Below are 27,124 nucleotides of genomic sequence, written 5' to 3'. Positions count from 1 at the left end.
CCTCTCACTCTCGGCCATACGCACCTCCGTGGGACGGTCACGTGGAGGTGGGTGACGGTGGCTCTCTGGTGTGGCAGGACTCAGAGACCATCACATGCACACGCCACAAGCAGCCCCTCAGGTCAGCACTGCAGCATGATCTGCTCACTGAGTTACTAACATTCCCAAGCATCTCATAGTCCAGGCCACACACAAAAGGCCTCTTCCCACGGAGCTGAGGACACAGCAGGCATGACGGCCACCCAGGAACTACACACCATGCACAACCACCAGCGACCATGGCCACCCCCATGGCCCATGCCCGCGTGAAGACCATGGAGAACCTGCCTCAAGCAGCAGCCATCACACCCCACCAGACTGGCAGGCATGAGGTGGAGCAGCCATGGGTATGTGACCAAACACACACGCAGCAACACGTGAGGACACGAACTATTCCCTCTCAGAGAGTCCAGTTTCTTCCCTCTGTCGTTCATTCTGCTGAATTTCCCCCCAACCTCCCTTCCCCTCTCCCCCGCCTCTCCCTTCCTGCTTTTTTCCTTCCAACCTGTATTTCCCTTCCTCACCCCCATCCCCCACCCACATCCCAGGTCCCCCCATGAAGGGCACATGTGGGTGACGGTGACTTTTCAGTGCCCCCTGGATGTGCTCATCATGGCTTTGACGAGGGGGCCACACCTGGGTCCCCCAAGGCCAGTTAGTGATGATTAAAGAGACCTTTGATGAAGATTAATACAAGCCTTTCATACAGGGTCAAACGGCACACAAAATACCTTCTGACACAATCAGGGCACTAATTGCTCATTGGCATGTGTGACAGGACGATGCCAATTAAGACAGTAAACTGAAAAGGGGCACTTGTCCCTCTGGAGGAAGGTCCCTGAGGGCTGGAATCTGGACAGTGTCCAACACGCGGACACCAGCTCCAGAGCTCAAATAGCCCAGGCCTGAGTCCCTGCTCTGTACATGAGGTGGAGCAGGATGGGGTAGAACATCTTGTGAGTGCTCAGAGGTGTCCCCAGGAGCCCCAACCATGGAGTGAGAGGCCTGGACACACTCTGTCCGTGCCATGGGCACCACCTCAGGAGAGAGACAGGACACAACAGCTGGAATTTTCTCCCAGACTGCAGGTATCTGCCCCCAGCTGTTTGCAGGGGAGAATCCATTCACATTTGAAAGTTTTCAGATTCAAGCACCGAGGTAAACCATTCATTTTCTAAGTCATGACAACTAATGCTGAAGGTGCCCAAGTCGCTTGTGTCCACTGCCGTGTCAGCCTGGGGTGAGACTCAATGAGGGAAAACATAGTTATCTGAGGGTCTTCCACAAATTATGCCATTTTAATACACTCATCATATGGGTAGATTTTTATGATTAGTGTGACAATAATATTTCATACTGATTTCAGTGTTCATCTCAGTGAGTATGTAATATTATATGAAATCACAATAATTAATGATTATTTTGTAACTTAGATGACATTTCAAAATCCTTATTGCTAAATTTCAATATATTTGCTTTTGATCCTAGTTCCCAGTTCCTTTTGTTCCTATGACAGATATGAAAGGAGAAATTCAACAACTTTGATAACAATAGTTTTGACTATTTCATGGTTATGACACAAAAGAGAGGCTGGCATGGACATCTGACTATTTATGGAAATGAACTTGGGATTTTCCCTGTTCCACAGATCTGGGACTATTAGAGATTTGTAAAATAAAGTCACAGTAGTTAATAATGGAAGAATATATATCAAAACTTACTTCGTTGTTACAATATGTGGTTTGAATCTCTCAAAAGATGTCTACAAATTAGACCATCTGGTAATCTTATCTTTTTGTGTTTATAAGACTATTTGTAATTATTTCTACTAATGTATTTCTATCAAATTACTTCCTACATTCTCCATTAAAATCTACTGTCACCAGGACAGTCATCCTCAGGGAGGGAGGTGAGCATGAGAGTGGGGAGGGGGAGGGAGAGTGGGCAGGGCTGCCCCGTGTCCAGATGTCTCCACTCACGCACCCGCCTGGGGTGATGAACAAACCTGCACCCTGGGGACCCTGATCCCTGTGACCATCAGGGACAGCCACACTCACAGACAGAGGAGGCATCAGGACACGCCACACGGGGATGTGGAGCTCAGATCATTCAGTTCCATGATATTGTTGGGTCCTGGGAAGCAGAAAAACAGGGACCCTCACACACCATCTCCCTGCACACCCGTCACTGTGGGGCCTCCCCAGACGAGGGCTGTGCTGGAGGAGCAGGGACAGGCTCTCTAGGGTGGGGAGGGGCTGGGCATGGTCACGTGTCTTCTGGGACTGTGCCCTGGACAACCTCTGGAAGGTGTGCTGGGTTGAGATGCTGGGGCCTGGGCAGGAGGGGAAGCATTGGAAGTGGGGAGAGGGGGTGGGAGCTTTATAAGTTAGCTTTTGTTGAAAGAGAGGAGATTCTAATTTGTTCATTTTTTGTTTCATTCTTTACCAATTGTTGGGGACATGTTTGGACAGTGTAAAAATGACACATTCACATTGCATTGAAGTAAATGAGTCAGATGAAAACAGTATATACAGATGATTGTGTTAGACTCCATAGTACCTCAAAGTAATAATTATGTAGAAAAGAGATTGAATTATTATCTTATATTGATAATGCATTATATTTTTAACATGGGAAGAATCAAGGCTTTATTTTTCCTCCTTTTAATCAGATGATGTCTCCAGTGGTGACCAATATCACTGTTGTGACAGAATTCATCATCCTGGGGTTCCCCACCCATGGGACCATGGGCTTCTTGCACCCACTGCTCTTCTCCCTGGTCTACCTGTGTGCCCTGTGGGGGAACGGTCTCATCATCCTTATCATGACCCTGCACCGGCACCTTCACACCCCCATGTACTTCTTCCTGAGGAGTCTGTCATTCACGACCTCTGCCTCCTCTCAGCCATGGTCCCCAAGTCCATTGCCAGCCCTCTGATGCACAGCAGCTCCATCTCATTCCCAGGCTGTGTCCTCCAGGTCTTCATGATGTTTATGTTAGCAGATACAGAAATTACCCTACTCACGTTGATGAGCCTTGAGCGCTATGCTGCCATCTGCCACCCTTGCACTATGATGTCATCATGAGCAGGGACAGGTGTGTGCAGCTGACAGCTGTGTCCTGGCTGGGTGGGGGTATATTGGCTGTGATAAACATGGCTGGAACCTTCTCCTTGTCCTACTGTGGGTCCAACATGGTCCACCAATTCTTCTGTGATGGCCCCAATTTATTGGCTATTTCCTTCTCAGGAAATATAATGAACAAACTTGCACCCATTCTCATTAGTGCAGTGTTGAGTATCTGCTATTTCATTTTCATCACCATTTCCTATGTTCACATCTTCCCTACTGTCAGGAAGATCCCATCCACAGAAGGTAAGGCAAAAGTCTACTCCACCTGCTTTCCCCACCTGCTGGTTGTGATGCTGTTTCTCTCCACTGGATGCTTTGCTTATCTGAAGCTGACCTCAGAGACTCTGTCCATGTCTAACTTGGTCATTTCTATGTTCTATACGATGGTGCTCCCCACCTTTAATCCCGTCATATACAGTCTGAGGAACCAAGCCTTGAAAATGGATGTGGGGAGACTGATAAATGGCCAATACACCAACAAGTGTGATATCACAATCTGAAATATAACTCCTCACTCATTCTGTTTTTCCTCTCTTGCATTCCCTCATTTATAAAGTATAGACTCTTGCATAGAAATTTTCCTTTTCCAGAAATTTATATTCTCATATCCTTCCATAAACTGTAGTTTCCTAAAATACTGTAAACATTTGCCAAACCTCTAACTGTGTGATGTTCGTAAACTGAATTCTCACTCATTGTTTAACTATGTATTTATTTGGTGTAGAATGAATGTTCTAGAACTCACACTTTACCAACATTTATGTAAAATGAAGCAGCGGTAAAAAGGGATTGCCCCATAGAAGCTTATGGGTCACCACATTGCATTTTTGGGCTCTCAGTACCTCCAGCCTGAGTGTGTCTCCACTGAGGGGCCCCCGGCCTACTGGAGGGAAGGGGTTCACAGTGGAGTGGATCCCTCACCTCTCACGAATGCAATGGGTCACCTCCCTCTAAGACAAATTCATATTTCTGTTCAAAGGACAAGGAGAATCTACTCCTGAATCTGCCAGAGATGGAAGGATTGAAGCATTCTTGGGGAAAAGGAATCTGTGATTGAAAGTGACAATTGATGTGAATATTAATCCCAGATGTCTGATTTGTTTCTAACAGGACTACTCTCTTTGATGTACTATAATGGAAACAAAATATACGTGAATTCTTTTTTTTTTAATAGAGACATGTTTATTTATTTATTTTTGTTTGTTTTTTTTGTTTATACATGCACTGGGTACACACAGTCAGAAGCACGGGAGGGTGAGAAAATTCACCAGCGCCAGAGCGGGGAGCAGAGCAGGCAGAAGGACCGAAGTACACTGCTGAGGGGAGCAGCGGGCGGCAGGAGAGGTCTGCGCGCCATGTGGGACCCTCCTCTGGTGGCTGGGGAGCAGCCGGGGATCGAACTGTTGCTGCAGAGGCCGCGGGCAGCTTTGCAACCCAGCGCTCAACCACTGCGCCACCGGGGAGGCCCCTATACGTGAATTCTTATTGAAACTACATATGTACAGTGAAAGTGTTTAGCTCTGAGATATTGGTTTTTATATGTGTATATTTAGGTCCCCTTAGCTTTCAAAATTGTACTTTGATGTCTCATACCTGGACTTCTTGTCAATTTTCCTGTAGGTAATATTTAAGTCCTTTTTTTCTACATTGGAACTATGTTAGTTTTTATGTTATGTGAAGTATATTCATAAAAATAAAGCACAGCAATGTTAAATTTTTTAATCTCCAGCAGCTTCAGTGCTATAAATCCCGAGGCCTCAGGGCTGTGTCTCCACGCTGAGAACATGAGCTGGGGGTGATGGTCCCCCTCTCCAGTGTTTACTCTGGGAGCCAGTCACTGTGTCTCCAAACTCTCCTGGCTGACGAAAAAATCTCTTAAACATAGGTATCATCGGGCCTCCCCTGGTGGTGCAGCTGTCGGGTGCTGGGCTGCGAAGTTGCCCACAGCCTCTGCAGCACCAGTTCAATCCCCGGCCACTGGGTGAGGGTCCCACATGGCACGCAGACCTCTCCTGCCATGCCTGCTGCTCCCTTCAGCAGTGTACTTCATCAGTCTGTCTGTTCTGCTCTCCTCTCTGGATCTGGTGAATCCTCTCACCCTCCTGTGCTTCTGACTGTACCCAGTGCTTGTATAAATAAATAAATAAATAAATAAATCTTAAAAAACAAGTATTATTAACTTGTGCATGCAATACTTGCAATGATGGCACCGTGTCCACCAAGACCACCTCGAGCAGCACCACAGCTGTCCCTTGCTTCATGACTGTCCCCTGAGCCCATAAAGACTCTACCCAGAGGCGATGACCTGGCCGTGGCCCCTGCAGCTGCACCCCCCTGCTGAGCAGGAGAAAAGGGGGTGTCCTCTCCGGGGAGTGCCTCTGGCTCCGAGGAGAGCCCAGGGTGTTGTGACAACACACTGAGGAACGGGAGCGTGGAGCCGGCTGCACAGACGCTGCTGAGGAGCCAGGCCCGGCCCCTTGTTCCTGGAAGCAGCGCACAGAGCGGTTGTGGGGCCGGGAGCCCCGGGGAAGGCTGCGAGAGGAGAAACACGCTGTTAGCTGCGGTCTTGGTCTCAGGGGTCGGGCGTCCACCGCGGGCCTCTCACAGGGGGGGCCACTCAGCACTGAGATGACGTCAAATCCCAGATCCCGGCCGTGACGGCCAACATATCAAGGCCTCTACTGCTCAGCTCCTGGGGTCCCTTGTGGTGCAGCAGTCGGTGGACCCCCACCTCCGCGGCGGGTGTGGCCTAGCAGGAGCGTCTTCTCCCCGCAGCTCCTCCACAAGCTGGTTGTGGCAGTTGCTCCTCAGAGACCTTTCATGTACTTCCTGGGTCGGGAGTGTCCAAATAAGGTGTGAGCTATGAGCTGATTGGTGCTCAATGGTCCAATCAGACTTTTGTTACCAGGGCCCAGCCTCTCACCACCAGTCAGTCCTGGCACTTGCTCCACAGAGCCTGTTTATATAAAGTGCACTTCCTGGTGGTGGAATGGACCAATCAGGTGAATGCCATGAGCTGATTGGTGCTCAATGGTCCAGTCAGACTTTCATTACCAGGACCGCCTCTCATCACAGGTGAGTCGCGGCAGTGGCTGCTCACAGCCCTTTCATGTGAGGTGCACTTCCTGGGTGGTGGAATAGACCAATCAGGCGGTAAGGGCTGTGGGTAAATGGGCCAATCAGCCACAGGAGTGAAAAATGATCCAATAAGACTTGTGGGCGGGGCAGCCTGGGCGGATATAAGCCAGGGTGGGCCGGCGCTCAGGAAGGTAACCAGCGACGCCAGGAAGAGCAGGAGGACGGGTTCCCGTCTTTCTCCGAAGAAGAAAGAAAATGGCGCGGCCGCCGGTGTCTGAGGAGGAGGGGAACTGAAGGGTTTGGCGAGCGGCGGGCCCCGCCCTCTCTCTCCATGGTCTGGAAGGGCGCCAGGGGCCTGGCCTGCCGGCTCCAAGACCCGCCTGCCGCCCAAGACCCGCCTGCCGCCCAAGACCCGCCTGCCGCCCAAGACTCGCCTGCCGCCGGCGTCGCCCCGCGGCTCCCGCAGACCTGGGCCAGGGTCCCGGCGCGGCCCCGAGGCAGGCCCTGCGTGCGCGGGGCGGTGGGGCGCTGGCCCGCGCGGGCACCGCAGCCGAGAGGCCCGGAGGGAGGCCGTGCGCGGGGCGTGCTGCCCCGTCCCCGTGCGTGCGGGAGGTCGGCCTCCGAGCCCAAGATGCATTTTCCCGCTTTCTCTCCGCTGTGATGGTTTTCTATTTCCTCCTCCCTCCTCTTCCGGCTTCTGCTCTGTCCTCCCTTGTCCTTCCCGCCTCTGTTAGTTTCCCTCCTCCGCCCCGCCCCCCGCCTGCCACGGGGCGGCGGTGACTTTCCAGTTCCCTGTGGACGGGGCTCGTCAGTGGCTCTGAGGGGGACCAGGTCCTGCTCGCGGAGTCCCCGAGGACCCCCTAACGGCGCCGCTGACTCGGGAGGCCCATTACCGGGGACGCCGCCACCGAGAATCCACCGGGATGAGGGACCCCCGGGCCCCTCGGGCGAGGCCCCTGAGGAAGGGGAGCCTGGGACGGTGTCGGGACCTGGGGCCAGCGGGGGACGGAGGCAGCGCACCCTGCAGCCCGTCTGCGGAGTCAGCGGGCCGGCGGCCTGGACCCCGGACATCAGGGCCAGCGCAGCAGAGGGCAGCGGGGGCCGGCCAGCGGGAGAGGTTTGCTTTCCTCCTGTCTCTGCCAGGGCGAGAGTTTTGCGGGAAGCAGCTTCTGGGCTCGCGGGTGCCTCACACCAGACTGGGTTTGTCCATCAAATAATTTTGAGAAAAAGTTGGCTTAATTACATTTTTCATTTTTATTCAGCTGACATTTCATTCATCAACATGTTCAATATCACTATTGAAATATTCACGTTAGTTTTTTTATGTATCCAAAAGTGACTATTATTTTTCTATAATGATTTCAAAAGGCATTTTTGTTTCAGCAGACCAATCATTAAACTATCATCTTATAAATGGAAACTAATAAATTCTACTGTAGATAAATAGTTCTGTTCCAGAAGCCCAGTTCTGCGATGAGTTTAAAGAGAAAATACATCTTTTATTTTCAGGTGTTCCACAGATTGTGATCTTTCATGCATTTATCACTTTAGAACATTTTGATTTGTGGTATATTTGATAATTGTATCAAAACTATGATATTTCAGCATTTAGCGCTCTGAGTTGAAAGTGTATAAATGTTACATGAAATCACATATAACGGTTGTATTTAGGAAGCAGTGAAGAAAATCTCAAGAGGAAATTTAAAGTAACAGCAGTTTTTTTTTTAAAAAAAGGGAAAGCTACACATGTTCATCCCTAAAAGATTATGACACAAATGAGAGAAATTCATAAGCTTTTTGAGATATACATATTGGTCTCCTTTTCTTTCACACTAAAGCGACAGACAAGTGGAAATCCATCCTTTATGGGTGTGAACTTCTCATTGGTTAACTGCACAGCAACAGACCTGCATAAAATCTAATTTTATCAATATAAATACGTAGCTTAGCACTGAGAAGCTTTTCTCACAGGCTACAGCAGGTCGTACACTTATTCTTTTATTTTCATTAAAGTATCAAAAATTGTACCTATGGTATCGTACAATAATTATATAACACCACATTCTCCTAAAACTCCTGTTCTCACCAGAGCCAACCCCTCCCTCACCCCACAGAGGAAGGACAGGATGAGATTTGGGAGGGAGGAGGAGAGTGGCAGGGCTGCCCCGTGTCTAGATGTCCCTACCCACGAACGGGCCTGGGGTGAGGAACAAACCTACACCCCGGGGATCCGGGTCCATGGGACCAGCAGGGATAGCCACATGCACAGACTGTCTGGCTCAGCACCGGAGCGGCCTCCTCCCTGCACAGATGTGCACGAGATCTGATGGGGGGAACATAGGGGCCAGGGAGGGTCCCCGGGGTGGACAAGCCAATCCTGCAGGAGTGATGTGTGAGTGTGACCCAGGAGGAGACTCTGCAGGAAATGTGGTCTCTGAGTCCTCAGATGTGGGGGAGTCAGGGGCAGGGAGATGAGGAGACAAGGAGACGGACCAGGAGTCAGCAGTGAGGCCACAGGGGCAGGAATATGACAGAGGAGGCGTCAGGACACGCTGCACGGGGACGCTGAGCCCAGATCATTCAGTTCCAGGACAGTGTCGGGTCCTAGGAAGCAGGAAAACAGGGACCCGCACACCCCATCTCCCTGCACACCTGTCACTGTGGGGCCTCACAGACCAGGGATGTGCTGGAGGAGCAGGGACAGGCTCTCTAGGGTGGGGAGGGGCTGGACATGGTCCCGTGTCCTCTGGGACTGTGCCCTGGGCAACCTCTGGGAGGTGTGCTGGGCTGAGACGCTGGGGCCTGGGCAGGAGGCAGGAGCAGCGGAACTGGGGTGATGGGGAGGGGCTCTTAGTTGGGTTTGTTGAAAGATTTGAGAATATAATTCCTAAAGTTTACAAGGTCATTTGGAATCTTCAAGCCTTCACCAATTTCCGGGACATGTTTGGACCGTGTGATAATGCCCCGTTCACATGAGACAGAAGCAAAGGCTGAATACAGAAGCACACGCAGATGAGGATACTAGACTCCATGGGACCTAGGAGAAGCAATTGCCTGGTAAATAGAATCATTAGCCTATGCTGACAACCCATTTTATTGTCAATATTGGAAGATTTGACAACATTTTCTTCCTCTCTCTTTTTTTTTTTTTTTTTTATACAGAAGATGGCTCCAGCAGTGACCAATCTCTCGGCCATGACAGAATTTTTCTACCTGGGGTTCACCACCCAGGGGACCATGGGCTTCTCTCACCCACTGCTCTTCTCCCTAGTCTACCTGTGTGCCCTGCTGGGGAACTGGCTCATCGTTGTCATCACGACCCTGGACTGGCACCTCCACACCCCCATGTACTTATTCCTGAGGAGTCTGTCCTTCATGGACCTCTGCCTCATCACAACCACAGTCCCCAAGTCCATTGCCAACTCTCTGAGGCACAGCAGCTCCATCTCGTTCCTGGGCTGTGTCGTCCAGGTCTTCATGATGATTATTTCAGCAGATGCAGAGATGACCCTGCTCACAGTGATGAATCTTGACTGCTATGCTGCCATCTGCCACCCTCTGCACTGTCACGTCGTCATGAGCAGGGACAGGTGTGTGCAGCTGACAGCTGTGTCCGTGCTGGGTGGCTGCATCATCTCTGTGATGCACACAGTTGGAACCTTCTCTTTGTCCTTCTGTGGGTCCAACGTGGTCCACTAGTTCTGTGACATCCCCCAGTTATTGGCTATTTCCTGCTCAGGAAATTTAATCAACAAACTTGTCCCCATTCTCATTAGTGTGGTGTTGAGTATCTGTTCTTTTACTTTCAACATCATTTCCTATGTCCATATTTTCTCTGCTGTCAGGAAGTTTCCTTCCACAGAAGGTAAGGACAAGGCCTAATCTACCTGCCTTCCCCACCTGCTGGTTGTGGTGCTGTTTCTCTCCACTGGATGCTTTGCTTATCTGAAGCCGACCTCAGGGACCCAGTTCATCTCTGACCTGTTCATTTCTATGTTCTACATGGTGGTGCCCCCCACCTTTAATCCCCTCATATTTAGTCTGATGAACCAAGCCATGAATACAGCTGTGGGGAGACTGATGAAGGGGAGACTCACCAAGGAGTAACAGGAAAGTTGAGATTGTGACTCCATTACGACACTCTTATTTTAAATTATCTCATAACACGGTTGACTGAATGGTGAGGGGTACCGGGGAGGCTGCAGGAGGCCTCACTGGCGATTGTGGTGTAAGTAGAAAAAGTGGATTTACTTATTATCCTCCTGCAGGAGATCCGGGCCAGAGACCAGTGTCTGTGGAGGCGGAAGTTGAGGCAGGTTTAGTCTCTGAACTTGGGTTTTCCTGTCGTGGGTCCTCAGGTCTGTCAGGTTGAGCCCACACAGGTGTCAGAGGGAACACCCTGTATCCTTGAAATTCAAAATCAGCCCTTGAAGCCATAGGTGGGCTGGGCACTGCTAGTGACTATCATGGGATCCCCATTTGCCAGGTCTCAGGGCCGTTCCATGGGACCCCTCAGTTTCCTCATCTGTTGGGAACTCTCTGCTGGGCCGAGGACACTGACCTTGTTACCCATAAACCCAGGGCCCTGCAGGGGGGTGCTGACCGTCCCATGGGCAGCTGAGTCCACCCAGGCCAGGGGGCAGTTGTCTTGGGTGTGCTGTTCAGGCCAAGCACTAACTGTTCTTTGCCCAAATCCCAGAAAGGCATCATCAGGCCTGGAGGAGTGATGGCCACCAGAGCTCAAGCTTCTCCGAAGGCTTCAGACCCAGCGTGTCCCCCGGTGAGGTAGTCCTGGGGACTCTGGTGCCGCCGGTTGGGGTTTTAGGGAAAGGAGAGAAAGGCCCAGGCAGGTCTGGGATGCGGGTGGGTGAGTCCAGCCTCAGTTCACAGACACAGCGGAGCTTCCTGCCACCCACAGTGGGCAAGGGCTGGGGTGGATGCTGCATCCAGTGCTGGCCTAGTGGGGCCAGGCTGACCCCAGGCTCACACAGCTGCAGGTGCATGCCCCTCAGGAACTGCTGGTTGGCATATGACCTCAAGGCAGGCAGGCTCAGAAGGGAGTGGACAGGCCCTCGGGGTGGTCCAGGAGTTGGGGATGTCCCGGGGCCTCAGGAGCAGCGTCCACATGCACCCCAAGCCAGGATGGGTCCCCAACCCCGCCTACCCCAGGCCTCCGGCTTCTCCTCCCCCAGGGCAGCCCCATCTCGCTGGGCAGCTATGGGCTTGGCCTGGTGGACGCTGCAGACACGGGCTGGACAGCACGTGGGGCGCAGGACTGTCCATCCCCCGTGTCCTCTGCCAGCACCCCCATTGTCTGTGCCTGACTGGTGGGGGCCTTGAGCGCGCAGGGGGAACTCACAGCCAGGAGAGGGTCCTCTACTCTGCTGTGTCAGAGCCGAGTCACAGACCATCCAACGGACTTGCTGGACAGCACCACCTCTGACTGACCCACGGTGGAAGATAAACACAAGCTTCACTCACACACGACAACAGTTCAAATACAATGACAGTTACAGGTGCTGAGAATGAATGGCATTTTTGAATAAAATAATTTTGAGAGACACGAACAAAGAAGATCCAGGTTTTTTCTCCTTCTATCTCCTGCGGAATTTCTTGGTTTCCCTCCCTCTCCTCCCATCCCCTCCCTCCCCTCCCCCTGCACTCATCCGACCCCCCCGCCCCTCCCCAGCTCCCCCCCTACCCGCCTCACCAGGCCCAGGAGGGCGCCCTGCTCCCTGTGGACGGGCTTGTCCTGCCTCTGACGATGGGGCCACCCCGGTACCCGCGGGGTCAGGGCGCTGATGGGCTGATGGGCTGAGGCTCCTGCCCGCGGAGCCTCCCGGGCCCTGGATGCCCCCTGACCAGGGAGGCTCATTACCCAGGCAAGACAGCCCCAGGACAGAACAGCGGCCCAGGGAGGTCCCTGAGGAGACTGTGGTCACGTCAGGGCCTGGGGGGGCGTGGAGACGGAGACAGCGAGCCCTGCGGCCCGTCTTGGAGTCAGTGAGCCGGAGGCCTGGATTCCGGACGTCAGAGGCCAGCACAGCAGAGGGCAGCGGGTGACCGGGCCTTCGAAAGAGGTTTGCGTTTCCTCCAGTCTCTGTGAGGGCGAGTTTTGTGGGAAGCAACTTCTGGGTCAATGTGTGCGTCACACGAGACTGGAAGTGACTGTCAAATCAGGTGGAGAAGTTCCCCTTATAATTAAATGTTTTATATTCGGTATAAATATATATTTCATTGAACTGCATTTCATAGTGTTAGCATTTCAATATGAACAACTGACCTTACTTTTTGTCCTACCAATGGTAACTGTATTTTTTTCTCTTTTGAGGTAACATGTTTTACAATCCAGTATCATTTCATAATGCATTTTGTATTTCAGAATAACAGTAGTTAAATTATTCATCTTATAAATGAAAGGGGATATTTAAAACTACACAGCTCAATTTCACAATGCCATGTATTCTGGGATGAATTTGAAAGAGGGGAAAATATTTTTTTTTACACTTCTTCAATTAAAGAAGTTCTTCAGCTTATGGTTTTTAATATATCTGTGATCATATAATATTTTAATTATGGTCTATCTGACAATTACTGTTCATAACCATATTTCAGCATTGAGAATGTTGAGATGAAAGTGCATTACATGTTCAATAACTCACACGTGCGAGAGCTATTTAGGGAGCAGTGAGGAAGAATCTTAAGAGGAAGTTAAAATTCACACTAGCAGTTTAAAAGGAAAAGCGATACATGTTCATCCCCAAAATGTAACACAATCGTGAGTCAGATAGAAATTCATAAACTTTTGAGGCGATAGATATTGATCTTTTTTTCCCTTCACACTGAAGTGATAGACACGTGAAGAAATCAGTCTGTTATGGATGATAATATTTCATCTGATGCCACACAGCAACGCATCTATAAAAAAATACTATTTTATCAATATATATTATTTTAAGTCACTTAAAAGATTTTGACACAGGGCACAAAACAGCAGGTTCTGCATTTATTTTCTTGTTTCCATTAAAATACCAAAAATTTTCCTCTAGTCTCGTACAATAATTATATAGAACCACATTCTCCAAAAAATCCTGCCTCACCAGGGCCTGTCCCTCCATCACCCCACAGAGTGGGGAGAGGATGAGATTGGGAAGGGGAAGGAGGGGGGTGGGCAGGGCTGCCCCATGTCCAGACGTCCCCACTCATGCACGGGCCCGGGGTGAGGAAGAAACCCACACACGGCGGACCCAGGTCCCTGTGACCGGCAGGAACAGCCACAAGCACAGACCATCTAGCTCAGCTCCGGAGCGGCCTCCTCCCTGCACAGATGTGCATGAGTCTGAGGGGTCAGAGGGGCCGGGGAGGGACCCGGGGGTGGACGAGCCCATCCTGCAGGAGTGATATGTGGATGTGACCCAGGATGAGACTCTGCAGGAAACGTGGTCTCTGAGTCCTCAGATGTGGGGAGACAGGTGCAGGGATATGAGGAGATGGACCAAGAGTCAGCAGTGAGGCCACAGGGGCAGGAATCTGACAGAGGAGGTGTCAGAACATGCTGCACAAAGACGCTGAGTGCAGATCATTCAGTTCCAGGACAGTGTTGGGTCCTGGGGAGCAGGAAAACAGGGACCCGCACACCCCATCTCCCTGTACACCTGTCACTGTGGGGCCTCCCCAGACCAGGGCTGTGCTGGAGCAGGGACAGGCTCTCTAGGGTGGGTTGGGGCTGGACATGGTCATGTGTCCTCTGGGACTGTGCCCTGGACAACCTCTGGGAGGTATGCTGGGCTGAGATGCTGGGTCCTGGGCAGGAGGGGGAGCCGCGGGCCTGGGTATGACTTGGCACTGGAGGTCTGTCAATTCAGTTCACTAAGAGACCTGATATTCAGGTTTTATTATGGTCATTTAAAATTTTCATTTCTTCACCAATTTATGGACACATGTATGGACAATACATCAATAGCACATTCACATGAGATAAAATATGAATTTGCTCAGATAACAATAAAACATAAATAGATTGCATGATTGTTATGTGTTGATAACCCATTTTGTGCTCAATATTGGAAGATATGACAATGTTTTTTTTCTCTTTTTTTTTTTTTATACAGATGATGGTTGCAGGGGGGATGAATCTCACATTCGTGACAGAATTCTTCCTCTTGGGGTTCCCTGCCCAGGGGACCATGGGCTTCTTGTACCCACTGCTCTTCTCCCTGGTCTACCTATGCACCTTGCTGAGGAACGGGCTCATTGGTAAACGGGCTCTTTGGGGAACAGGCTCATTAGGGAACAGGCTATTCCTAAAGTTTACAAGGTCAATTGAAATCTTCAAGCCTTCACCAATTTTCGGGACATATTTGGGCAGTGTGATAATGTCCCGTTCACATGAGATGGAAACAAAGGCTGAATACAGCAGCACATGCAGATGAGGATACTAGACTCCATGGGACCTAGAAAAGGCAATTACCTGGTAAATAGATTGACTCATTATCCTATTCTGACAACCCATTTTATATTCAATATTGGAAGATTTGACAATGTTTTCTTCCTCTCTCTATTTTTTTTTTTTAATACAGGTGATGGCTACAGAGGTGACCAATCTCTCGGCCATGACAGAATTTTTCTTCCTGGGCTTTCCCACCCAGGGGACCATGGGCTACTTGCACCCAGTGCTCTTCTCCCTAGTCTACCTGTGCGCCCTGCTGGGGAACAGGATCATCGTCCTCATCACCACCCTGGACCGGCACCTCCACACCCCCATGTACTTCTTCCTGAGGAGTCTGTCCTTCACGGACCTCTGCCTCATCACAACCACAGTCCCCAAGTCCATTGCCAACTCTCTGAGGCACAGCAGCTCCATCTCATTCCCAGGCTGTGTTGTCCAGGTCTACATGATGGTTATTTCAGCAGGTGCAGTGATGAGCCTCCTCACAGTGATGAGCCTTAACTGCAACACTGCCATCTGTCACCCCCTGCACTATGACATCATCATGAGCAGGGACAGGTGTGTGCAGCTGACAGCTGGCTGGGTGGGGGGGCGTCATCTCTGTGATGCACACAGCTGGAACCTTCTGCTTGTCCTACTGTGGGTCCAACGTGTCCACCAGTTCTTCTGTGACATCCCCCAGTTATTGGCAATTTCCTGCTCAGGAAATCTAATGACAGAACTAGTCCCCATTCTCATTAGTGTAGTGTTAGGTATGTGCTATTTTGTTTTCATCATCATTTCCTATGTCCACATCTTCTCTGCTGTCAGGAAGATTCCTTCCACAGAAGGTAAGGCTAAAGTCTACTCTACCTGCCTTTCCCACCTGCTGGTTGTGGTGCTGTTTCTCTCTACGGGAAGCTTTGATTACCTGAAGCCAACCTCAGGGACTCTGTCCATGTCTGACCTGGTCATTTCTATGTTCTACACAATGGTGCCCCCCACCTTTAATCCCCTCATATACAGTCTGAGGAACCAAGCTATGAAGTCGGCTGTGGGGAGACTGAGGAAGGGGAGATTCACCAAAATGTAATAGAGAAGATGAGTTCATGACTCGATTACGAGACACTTATTTTGAATTTGCACATTATTGTCCCCTTTATTTTCTTATAATTTCATATAATTCCATTGTACAATTTACAAATATATGCTTATTTTTAAAATATATTTACAATGACTTCATACATTCTGTTGCTTATATGCTCTGTTACCATTGACGTTCTTTTTTTTTTTTTTTGATTATGTGCTCTCTTCTCTCTCTCTTTTTTTTTAATTAATTTATTTATACAGCACTGGGTATAGTCAGAAGCACGGGAGGGTGAGAGAATTTGCCAGAGCCAGAGCGGGGAACAGAACAGGCAGACTGATGAAATACACTGCTGAGGGGAGCAGCGGGCAGCAGGAGAGATCTGCGCACCATATGGGACCCTTGCCAGTGGCCGGCGATAGAACCGGCACTGCAGAGGCTTAGAGCAGCTTTACAGCCCAGCGCTCAACTGCTGGGCTACCAAGGGAGGCCATGACTGTTCTTTTTTTTAACACTTAGTTGCACTTGGATATTTTCTGTGCAATGAGGTCACTGAACTTCAGCATCCCTCTGCTGTTCTCCATTTCTTTGCTCCCGGCAGAGAGAGGGCATGGTTGGGTTTCACCTCAGTCGTCAGAAGTTCTCTCACTGGGGCAGTCTCCCCAGTCTCTAAGGTGCTTTCCCTTTCATGACACTGACCCTCGAGGTCACATGTGGGACCAGGGCCACCGGGAGGACAGAGGCCCCTTTCCTTGGTGAGCGGGGCCTTAATAGCATAAGCAAGGACTTAGGGTCCAATTTGGAAACTGAGTGATCACAACCTTCTGTGGACAAGGTCCAAACATGATGGGGTAGAGACACTCCTGGATGCTCTGTTGTGGATGTCACCGGCATTTACTGTAAACACACTCAGTGCACGGTGAACACCAGAAATAACACAGTGGATGTGAAAGCTTTTAATTTCATGTGCAGTATAATTACTAAAAATTTACTAAGATACAGTGGGTAGGGTTTTTCAAGAAACAATAAAGGAACTTAGGAGGCTATACTGGTAAAAAAAAAAATAATAGCTAGTAGACTGCACAATATTCTAATATTTCCAGAGATAGTTGAGGAATGGCACTCACAGCATCACACTGCACATTCCTTGTGTGTTTATCCCAATATATTTAATTACCTAGAATTTCTGGGAATTTGAGGACAATGTATTTTTGGCCACATTATTATGGGGATCTCAGAGTGTTTGTGATTCCATGTGGAGTAGTTCAAATGAGAAAACTCATTAGATTTACATATCATAAATAACACAATCATTTAGTGTAGATGTAAAGACGTAAATAATTTGAAGGAGATTTAAATTTGGGAAGTGAAATGCCCCCATGATTGTCACTTGCTGTCTGGCCTCAGCTCCTCTCTGCTGATTGCATCCACCTTTGCTGTCAGGTCTGTGATATCCAATGTTTGAAAATTTCACACCAAAATATTTCATGGTAAAATGTAGTTCCCGTTGGATAGCAAACATTTAACTCATTCTCAGACATTCACCCTCTGAGGATGCTAATCAGGCCGACCTTGCCTTCAGCCCAGGCGAGGTCCATGTGGGCACAATATCAGTTTGGAGGCAGCCAGCAAAGGTTAAAAGTGGCAACGTCTCGATCTTTGAAGTTTTGAGTTAGCAATGTGCTGCTTTTTCTTTTAAATCATTGGCATTTTCATTTTTTTCTGATGATAAATAACTTCCTTTTTTAAAGATTTGTTTATTTATTTATGCAAGCACTGGGTACAAACAGAAGTGCAGGAGGATGAGAGAATTTACCAGAGCCAGAGCAGGGAGCAAAACAGGCAGACTGTTAAATTACACTGCTGAGGGGAGCAGCGGGCGGCAGGAGAGCTCTGCACGCCATGTGGGACCCTCACCCAGTGGCCAGAGATCGAACTGGTGCTGCAGAGGCTGCGGGCAGCTTTGCAACCCAGCGCTCAACTGCTGCACCACAAGGGAGGCCCTAAATAACTTTCTTAATATTAATTCTTGATACTCTCATAGTTTACTGGTCAATAGAAGTTATGGGATATAAACAGAATAAGGTTATGGGAATAATGAGAATTCAATGTACGTATTGAATGAAGAAGCTGAATCAGACGATTATAAACATATACTGAGGCTATTAACTGTCTGCATTTTGTCACTTTTTTATAACATAATTAAAATGTTTAAAATACTAAAACATTAACTTTCTCTTATTTGTATGGATTTAAACATTTAAGCACAATTAAAACTGTTGTGGACAACATAATATACACTAAAAAAACAAAGATTCCACTGAAAAAACAGATTAAAACAATAAGCCACTTCAGTGTAATTGGAAGCTTACAAAATCAACACATGAAGAAAATCAATTGCCTTCTTATATGCATAAATTAAATAGATGACTGGATAAAGAAGATGTGGTACATATACACCATGGAATATTACTCAGCATTCAAAAAAGATAAACACAAGCAATTTGCAGCAACATGGATGGCGCTGGAAGGGATCATGCTCAGCAAAATAAGCCAGAAAGAAAAAGAAAAATACCGGATGGTCTCACTCATAGCAGGAATCTAGAAAACTTAAATAAGGGACCAGGAAAAAGAATAACTATAAGAAGGTAAAAATCAAAATCAACAAACAACTATGAACCAGAGACACTCTATGGGGGGTGGGGGGCAGGGAGGGGAGGAATTGGGTCAAAGTAAGGGGATCGCAATTGTATGGGGAATATAAAAATAAAATGTATAAAAAAATTGAACTAAAAGAGAAGTGGGGCCTCCCCTGGTGGCGCAGCATTTGAGCGCTGGGCTATAATGCTGCCCGCAGCCTCTGCAGTATCGGTTCATTCCCCGGCCGCCGGTGAGGGTCCAACAACAACAAGAAAAAAATAATAAAATAAAATAAATAAAATAAATAAATAAAAGAGAAGTGAAGAAAGCAATCCCACTTACAATCACAAGACTAGTACAATGGAATAAACATAACTAAGAATGTGAATACAAAAGAAAAGAGTAAGGCATTGTCTAAAGAAATAGAAAAGACAGAGAAATGGAAAGGTATTCCCTGCCCTTGGCTTGGAAGAATCAACATTAAGAAATGCCCATCTGACCCAAAACAGTTTACAAATTCAATGCAATCCCAATAAGAACTTCAATGGCATTCTCCAAAGACATAAAACAAATGTTACTGAAATGTATATGCGACAACCAAAACATCCTGACAAAAATGAAGAAGCATGGTGGAGGCAGCACACTTCCAGACTCCAGTCCATACAATAAAGCTGTAGTACATAAAGCAGCATGGTGCTGGGACAAAATCAGACAACAGACCTCTGGAATAGAATGATGGCCCAGGAATCCACCCTCATAGAGATGGACAGTGACTCTGTGACAGAGGAGCCAGAGCTCTCACTAGAACAGAAAAGTGGGCAAATGGTGCTGGGAAAAGCAGACAGACACACGCAGCAGAATGAAACCAGGTCACTGCCCCACTCCCTACAGAAGAGTAAACTCAAGCAGATAAACACCTGTTTCCAAATGTGTGAAGTCACCATAGTCATGCAGCAAACTAAGTCTATGACACCATGTGCAGAAACCCTAAAATACTATTTCCTTAAGATTGAAAGGAAATTATCCAAACAAAATGTTAATTCTAATGCAAGTGCATTGACAGGTGCTGTGTTGGAAAAGAACCGCAGGATACACAATTTCAGAGATGAGTAAAGTTTCTCTTTCCAAAGGGCTGGTGACCCCCTCTTCATGGTCACTCACTTCTGCTGGACGTCCATTGTTTTTCCACCCCACTCCCCCTCCCTGGGCTCCCTCCTGCCTCTCTCCGTATCCCATCCCTCCCACCTCAGGCTTTCCCACATCCCCCTCACTCCCATCTCCAGGGCCTCTCCGTGAAGAACACCTGGTGGGTGACAGGTGACTGTCCAGCTTTCTGGCACAGGGACTCAGGGCACTGTTATGACTGATGGTGCCAATCACAGCGGGCACGACAGGTGGGGAATGGAACCTGTACATGAGGATTTTTCTATTTACTTCCATAGAGGTGTGAGTCAGAGACAAAATCACGTCTATACATTGAGTGTAATAATTACTCGCTGAGACACACTACAGGATGGTCCAATTAACACAGTCAAGTAAACACAGCACTTTCCCTCTGGAGGAAGGTCTCTGAGGACTGGAATCTGGACAGTGTCCAACACACAGACACCAGCTCCAGAGCTCAAATATCCCAGCCCTGAGGCCCTGTTCTGTCCATGAGGCGGCAGCAGGACGGGGTGGAACATCCTGTGAGTGCTCAGAGGCGTCCCCACGAGCCCCGACCATGCAGTGAGAGGCTGGGATGCCCTCTGTCCACACCATGTCCACAACCTAAGGAGAATGACTTGACTCAGCATTGGGAACTTCCCACCAAGAATGCAGATATCTGCCCCCAGCCATTTGCAGGGGAGAATCCACTCACAATTGAAAGTTTTCAAATTCAAGCTTCATTGTAGACTTGAGAAAGTACCATAGTTAAACTATTCATTTTCCCAATTGTGACAACTAATGCTGAAGGTGCCCAAGTCATCATGTCCCACTGCCGTGTCAGCCTGGGACAAGACTCAATGAGAGAAAATATATTATCTTTTAATTTAAGATGGGGGCCTCCCCGGTGGCGCAGCAGTTGAGTGCTGGGTTGTGAAGCTGCCCGCAGCCTCTGCAGCACCGGTTTGATCCCCGGCTGCAACCCGGCCACCGGAGGAGGGTCCCACATGGCGCGCAGACCTCTCCTGCCGCCCGCTGCTCCCCTCAGCAGTGTGCTTCGGTCCTTCTGCCTGTTCTGCTCCCCGCTCTGGCTCTGGTGAATTCTCTCACCCTCCCGCGCCTCTGACTGTACCCAGTGCTTGTATGTATAAATAAATAAATCTTTAAAAAAACAAATAAATAAATAATTTAAGATGGTCAAAGGTACTGACTTTTAATATATAGATCATATTAGAAAATTTTGATTTATGGGATATATGATAATTTTTGCTTTATACCTGGAATTTTAGCATCAGCACATTAGTGTGTTTTGGATACTATACAAAACAACAAAATTAATGGAATTAGATTGTATCCAAGATTTCAGAACAAATTAATAAATAATAAATATTGATAAATTCAGAATGTTATGCCTATTTGTCCTACACATTATTATTACAGATATGAGTCAAGTAGAAAATCAATAATTCTTACAGCAATATTGTAGACCACTTCATGGCTCTGATGCTAGCATGAGGCTGGCAGGGATGTGTGATTCTTTATGGACGTGAACTTGGGATTTTTCCCCAACTCCCTCACTCAGGGATTGTTAGTGATTTTGTAAAACAAGTTACAGTATTTAAACAGAGCCTGGAGGAGTTAGATGTCAAAAGTTACATTATCATTTTAAATTTGTGTATAAATTGGGCCTCTCCTGCTGGCACAGATGGTTGAGCTCCTCACTGTGAAGCTGTCTGCAGCCCCCCAGTGCAGATTAAATCCCGACTGGCCGGGGAGGGTCCCACATGGCGCAGCAGACCTCCGCTGCTCCCTTCAGCAGTGTACTTTGTCAGTCTGCTTGTTCTGCTCCACGCTCTGTCTCTTGTGAATCCTCTCACCCTCCCACGCATCTGGCTTGTACCCTGGTTCTTGTATAAATACATAGATAAATCTTAAAAAAAATTCTGTATGTAAATCACTCAACAGATCTCAGTATTATTGACCACCACATTTCTTGATTTATTTCCTTGTTTTTATTAAATTATTTAGCATTATCTCCACCAATGTATTACAAATATTTTATATTACTACATTGCAAAAATCCTGCCCTCCCCAGGACCTGTCCCTCCGTCACCCCACAGAGGGAGGAGAGGATGAGGTTGGGGAGGGGGAGGGGAGTGGGCAGGGCTGCCCCGTGTCCAGGCGTCCCCACTCACGCTCAGGCCTGGGGTGAGGAAAAACCTGCACCCGGGGGACCCGGGCCCTGGGACCAGCAGGGACAGCCACACACACAGACCATCTGGCTTAGCCCCGGAGCGGCCTCCTTCCTGCACAGATGTGCATGAGTCTGAGGGGGGCAGAGGAGATGGGGGGCGGTAGAGGAGATGGGGAGGACTCAGGGGTGGACAAGTCCATTTTGCAGGAGTGATGTGTGGATGTGACCATGCAAAGAAGTAGCTGCAGGAGAAACCACCTTAGTTCCTCAGGTAAGCAAAGGAGCAGAACAATGACCGGGACGGAGTAGGAGGTCCCTCTCTCAGGGCATACCATGCAGGGGCGAGCGTCAGTCAGTTGTCAGACAGGGACAGGGAGGCGCTGGACTCCCCACATACTGCTGTGATGAGGGACATGGGCGCCGACCAGAAACAGACTTGGGGCCATCGGTGTCCACTTGGTCCCAAAATAAGCACCTGGAACTGCGACTGGCCTTTATTTTGCTGGAACTTGGCAGCTGAGATCCACATGCTAGATTTGGAGTGTCCTTGACCATTCATGTACCTGAGTCTTCTTGGAGGGTCCTGCTACTGGGAGGTGCACTGACCTGGGGCCTGGGGACGGCAGAGGAGGGACCAGGCTCAGGTTTCAGGGGTGCCCATGCACAGGACGTGGTGAGCCAGGAGGACACTGCTCAGGGAGCTGAGGTCAGTTGAACTCTCTGCTCTTCAGCATCTCCCACAGGCAGCGTGGAAAGTGGCGGTACCTCCTAGTCACTGAAGCTGGAGAGGACAAGCAGAGCAGGAGCTGAGATCCCTCGGGGGGGATGTTGGCCAGGGCACAGAGAGAGATCAGAGGGGAAGGACAGCGCTGATCACCTGCAGAGAGATACCGGGAGTCCTGCACTGGCTGACGGTCCCAGCATTTTATTCCTCCAGACTTTCACGCAGATGATGTATCCAGGGGGGATGAATCTCACCATCATGACAGAATTCATCCTCCTGGAGTTCCCCACCCAGGGGACCATGGGCTTCTTGCACCCGCTGCTCTTCTCCCTGGTCTACCTGTGCGCCCTGCTGGGAAACAGGCTTGTTGTCTTCATCACCACCCTGGACCAGCACCTCCACACCCCCATGTACTTCTTCCTGAGGAGTCTGTCCTTCATGGACCTCTGCCTCATCTCAGCCATGGTCCCCAAGTCCATTGCCAGCTCTCTGAGGCACAGCAGCTCCATCTCATTCCAGGGCTGTGTTGTCCAGGTCTTTATGCTGATTCTTTCAGGAGGTGCAAAGATGAGCCTCCTCATGGTGATGAGCCTTGACCGCTATGCTGCCATCTGCCACCCCCTGCACTATGATAACATCATGAACAGGGACAGGTGTGTGCAGCTGACAGCTGTGTCCTGGCTGGGTGGGGTTCTCTATGTTGTGATGCTCACAGCTGGCACCTTCTCCTTGTCCTACTGTTGGTCCAACGTAGTCCACCAGTTCTTCTGTGATGTTCCCCAGTTATTGGCTATTTCCTGCTCAGGAAATCTAATAAGCAAACTTGTCCCCATTCTCATTAATGTGACATTGGATTTGGGTTGTTTTACTTTCATTATCATTTCCTATGTCCACATCATCTCTGCTGTCAGGAAGATTCCATCCACAGAAGGAAAGGCCAAAATCTACACCACATGCCTTCCCCACCTTCTGGTTGTGGTGCTGTTTTTCTCCACTTCACGTTTTGCTTATCTGAAGCCAACCTCAGGGACCCCGTCCATGTCTGACCTGGTCATTTCTATGTTCTAGATGGTGGTGCCCCCCACCTTTAATCCCATCATATACAGTCTGAGGAACCAAGCCATGAAGTCAGCTGTGGGGAGTCTGTTGAAGGGGAGACTGACCAAAATGTAATAGAGAAGATGAATTTATGACTCCATTATGAGACACTTATTTTAAATTTTTGCGTCATACTGCCCTTTTTATTCTTTTAATTACATGTAATTCCATTGTATAATTAAAATATATGTACTTATTTAAAATTATATTTAAGATGACTTCATATATTCCCATTGCTTTAATTGATGCTCTTTTTAGCACTTAGGTATTCTTTTGTATTCTGTTCATACTGGGGTAAATGAACTTCAGCATCTTTCTGCTGTCCTCCATTTCTGTGCTCCTGGCCAAGAGAGGCGATGGTTGGGTTTCACCTCAGGCATCAGCAGAAGTTCTCTCAATGGGGCAGCATCTCCATTCTCTAAGGTGCTTCCCCTTTCCTGTCACTGACCCTCTCAGTCACATGTGGGGCCAGGGCCACAGATAAGACAGAGACCCCTTACTTGGTGAGTGAGGACTTCACAGAATAAATAAGGCCTGAGGATCTGTAATGAATGAGTAGTCATAACCTTCTGTCAATAAGGACCACACTTGATGTGGTGGAGACCCTCCTGGAAGCTCTGGTGTGGGTTCTGCCTGCATTTACCGTAAAAACATTCAACTCAGTGCTGACACCAGAAATAATACAGTGGCTGTGAAAGCTGTTAATTTCATGTGCAGTATAATTTCTAAAAAAATTAGTAAAATATATCGGGTAGAGTTTTTTTAAGAACTAATAAGAGAACATAGAAAGCTATAATGGTGAAAGCAAAATGATAGCTAGCGGACTGCACCATGCTCTAATATTTCCAGAGATAGTTGAGGAATGGCACTCGCAACATCACACCACACTTTACATGTGTGTGTATCCACATTTATTTAATTACTAAGAATGCCTGGGAATTTGATGACAATGTCCTTTTTGGGCACATTGTTATGGGTTCTCTGAGTGTTTGTGTTTCCGTGTGGAGTTATTCAAACAAGAAATTCATCAGATTTACATACCTTAAATAGCACTATCATTTAGTGTAGATGTAAAGACATAAATAATTTGAAGACGGGTAATGTCCCATGGGTATGACCGGCTGACTGGCCTTAATCCTCTCTGCAGACTGCATCGACATCTGCTTTCCTATCTGTGATGTCCAATGTTTGAAAATTTCATACCAAAACATTTCATGATAATATGTAGTTCCAACTGGATATCAGATATTTAACTCATTCTCACCCTCTGAGGGTGACCGAGCCTTCAGCCCAGGTGAGTTCTATGTGGTCACAATGTCAATTTGGAAGCAGTCAGGAATAGTTAAAACATCTTAAAATCTCAATATTCAAATTTCTAGGTTGACAATTTGCTACTGTTATTTAAATCATGGGCATTTATTTATCTACTGATAAATAACTCTCTTAATAGTAATTCTTGATACTGTCATGGCTTACTAGTCAATAAACGTTACTTGATATAACAATAAGGCTATGGGATATAATGAGAATTCCAAACATGTATGTAATGAAGAAGGTGAGTCAGACTATTATAAAGATATACTGAGATAATTCATTGCCTACATTTTGTCACTTTTGGGTAACATAATTGAAATTTTCAAATTAATAAATCATTAGCTGTCTCTAGGTTGTATTAACTTAAACATTTAAGCACAATTAAAACTGTGTGAACAACATAATATACACTAAGAAAACTATAGATTCCACTGAAAAAGAAATTAATAAGCCACTTCAGTGTAGTTGCAAGCTTACAAAAGCAACACACAAAATCAATTGCCTTCTTATATACAAAAAAATGAACAAGAGATGTTAAGAAAACAATCCTACTTATAATCACGAGATTAAGTACCATGGAGTAAACTTAACTAAGGAGGTGAAGATACAAAGAAAAGGGTAAGGCATTGTTAAAAGAAATAGAAAAGAGAGAGAAATGGAAAGATAATCCCTGCCATTGTCTTGGAAGAATCAACATACCAAATGCCCATATGACCCAAAGAAATTTACAGATTCAATGTAATCCCAATAAGAACTTCAATGGCATTCTCCTAAGACATAAAACAAATATTATTGAAATGTATATGCAACAATCAAAACATCCTGTCAAAAATGAGGAAGCATGGTGGAGGCAGCACACTTCCAGACTCCAGTCCATACAATAAAGATATAATACTTAAAACAGCATGATGCTGGGACAAAAACAGACGTTCAGACCATTGTAATATAATGAGGGCCCAGGAATCCACCCTCATCGAGATGGACAGTGACTCTGTGACAGAGGAGCCAGAGTATGCACTGGAACAGGGGAAGTGGGGAAATGGTGCTGGGAAAAACACACAGACACATGCAATAGAATGAAGCCAGGTCACTGCCCCACACCCTACAGAAGAATAAATTCAAACAGGTAAATGCCTGTTTCCAAGTGTGTGAAGTCACAATAGTCATGCAGCAAACCTAAGTACATGACACCATGTGCAGTAATACCTATTTCCACTCCATTTTGTTAAGGTTAAAAATAAAATTATTCAAACATAATGACAGTTCTAACTTAAATTCAGGAGTTACAGGTGCTGAAAATGGAAAAATTTTATTAGAGACTAATAAAGCTTCTCATTCTGAAGGGCTGTTGATCCCCATGGTCACTCACTTCTGCTGGACGCCCATTGTCTTTCCGCCCCACTCTCCCTCCCTTAGCTACCTCCTGCCTCTCTCCATTTCCCTTCCCTCCTGCCTCCTGCATTTCCACATCCCCCTCACGCCCATCTCAGGGCCTCTCCATGAAGGGCACACGGGGGGTGATGGGCGACTGTCCAGCTGTCTAGACAGGAACTCACAAAACTGTTATCACTGAAGGTGCCGACCATGGCGGACACAACAGGTGGTGAATGGAACCTGGAAATAAGGATTTTCCTTTTTTTAATATTTATTTTTATACAAGAGGTGGGTACAGGCTAGAGGCAGGAAGGTGAGAGGATTCGCCAAAGACAAAGTAGGGAGCAGAACAGGCAGACGACAGAAATACACTGTGGAGGGGAGCAGTGGGCACAACAGGAGAGGTCTGAGGCACCATGTGGGACCCTTGCTGGCTGGCCGGGATCAAATCTGCACTGCTGAGGCTGCAGAAAGCTTCACAGCACGGTGGTCAACCCGCTGCACCACTGGGGAGACCCAAAATAGGATTTTTCTATTCTCTTCCATAGAGGTGTGAGCCAGAGACAAAATCACATCTACACACTGAGTGTGATAATTACTCGCTGAGATGCACTACAGGATGACCCAATTAACAGAGTTAAGTAAACAGGGCACTTTCCCTCTGGATGAAGGTCCCTGAGGGCTAGAATCTAGACAGTATTCAACACACAGAAACCAGCTCCAGAGCTCAAAGAGCCCAGCTCTGAGGCCTTGCTCCATGAGTCAGCAGCAGGATGGGGTGGAACATCCTGTGAGTGCTCAGAGCCGTCCCCACAAGCACCCATCATGGAGTGAGAGGCAGGGACGCCTGCTGTCCATGCCATGGGGGCA

General features: G+C 47.9%; 1 protein-coding gene across 1 annotated transcript in view; it reads left to right on the top strand.

Moving 5' to 3' along the window:
- Positions 1-278: 278 nt before the first annotated feature.
- LOC311182603 (olfactory receptor 14A16-like) overlaps positions 279-27,124 on the top strand; it is a gene marked incomplete at both ends in the record, with an annotated part of 74,278 nt that continues 47,432 nt past the window's right edge. Inside the window, one exon of the mRNA XM_084251496.1 lies at positions 279-386. Within this exon, the coding sequence (XP_084107622.1) occupies positions 279-386 (108 nt within the window). The remainder of the gene's footprint in view (positions 387-27,124) is intronic.

This window comes from Talpa europaea, assembly GCF_964194135.1.
Source record: "Talpa europaea genome assembly, chromosome: 1".
NCBI lineage: Eukaryota > Metazoa > Chordata > Mammalia > Eulipotyphla > Talpidae > Talpa > Talpa europaea.
This window is presented reverse-complemented; position numbering and strand designations above follow the sequence as displayed.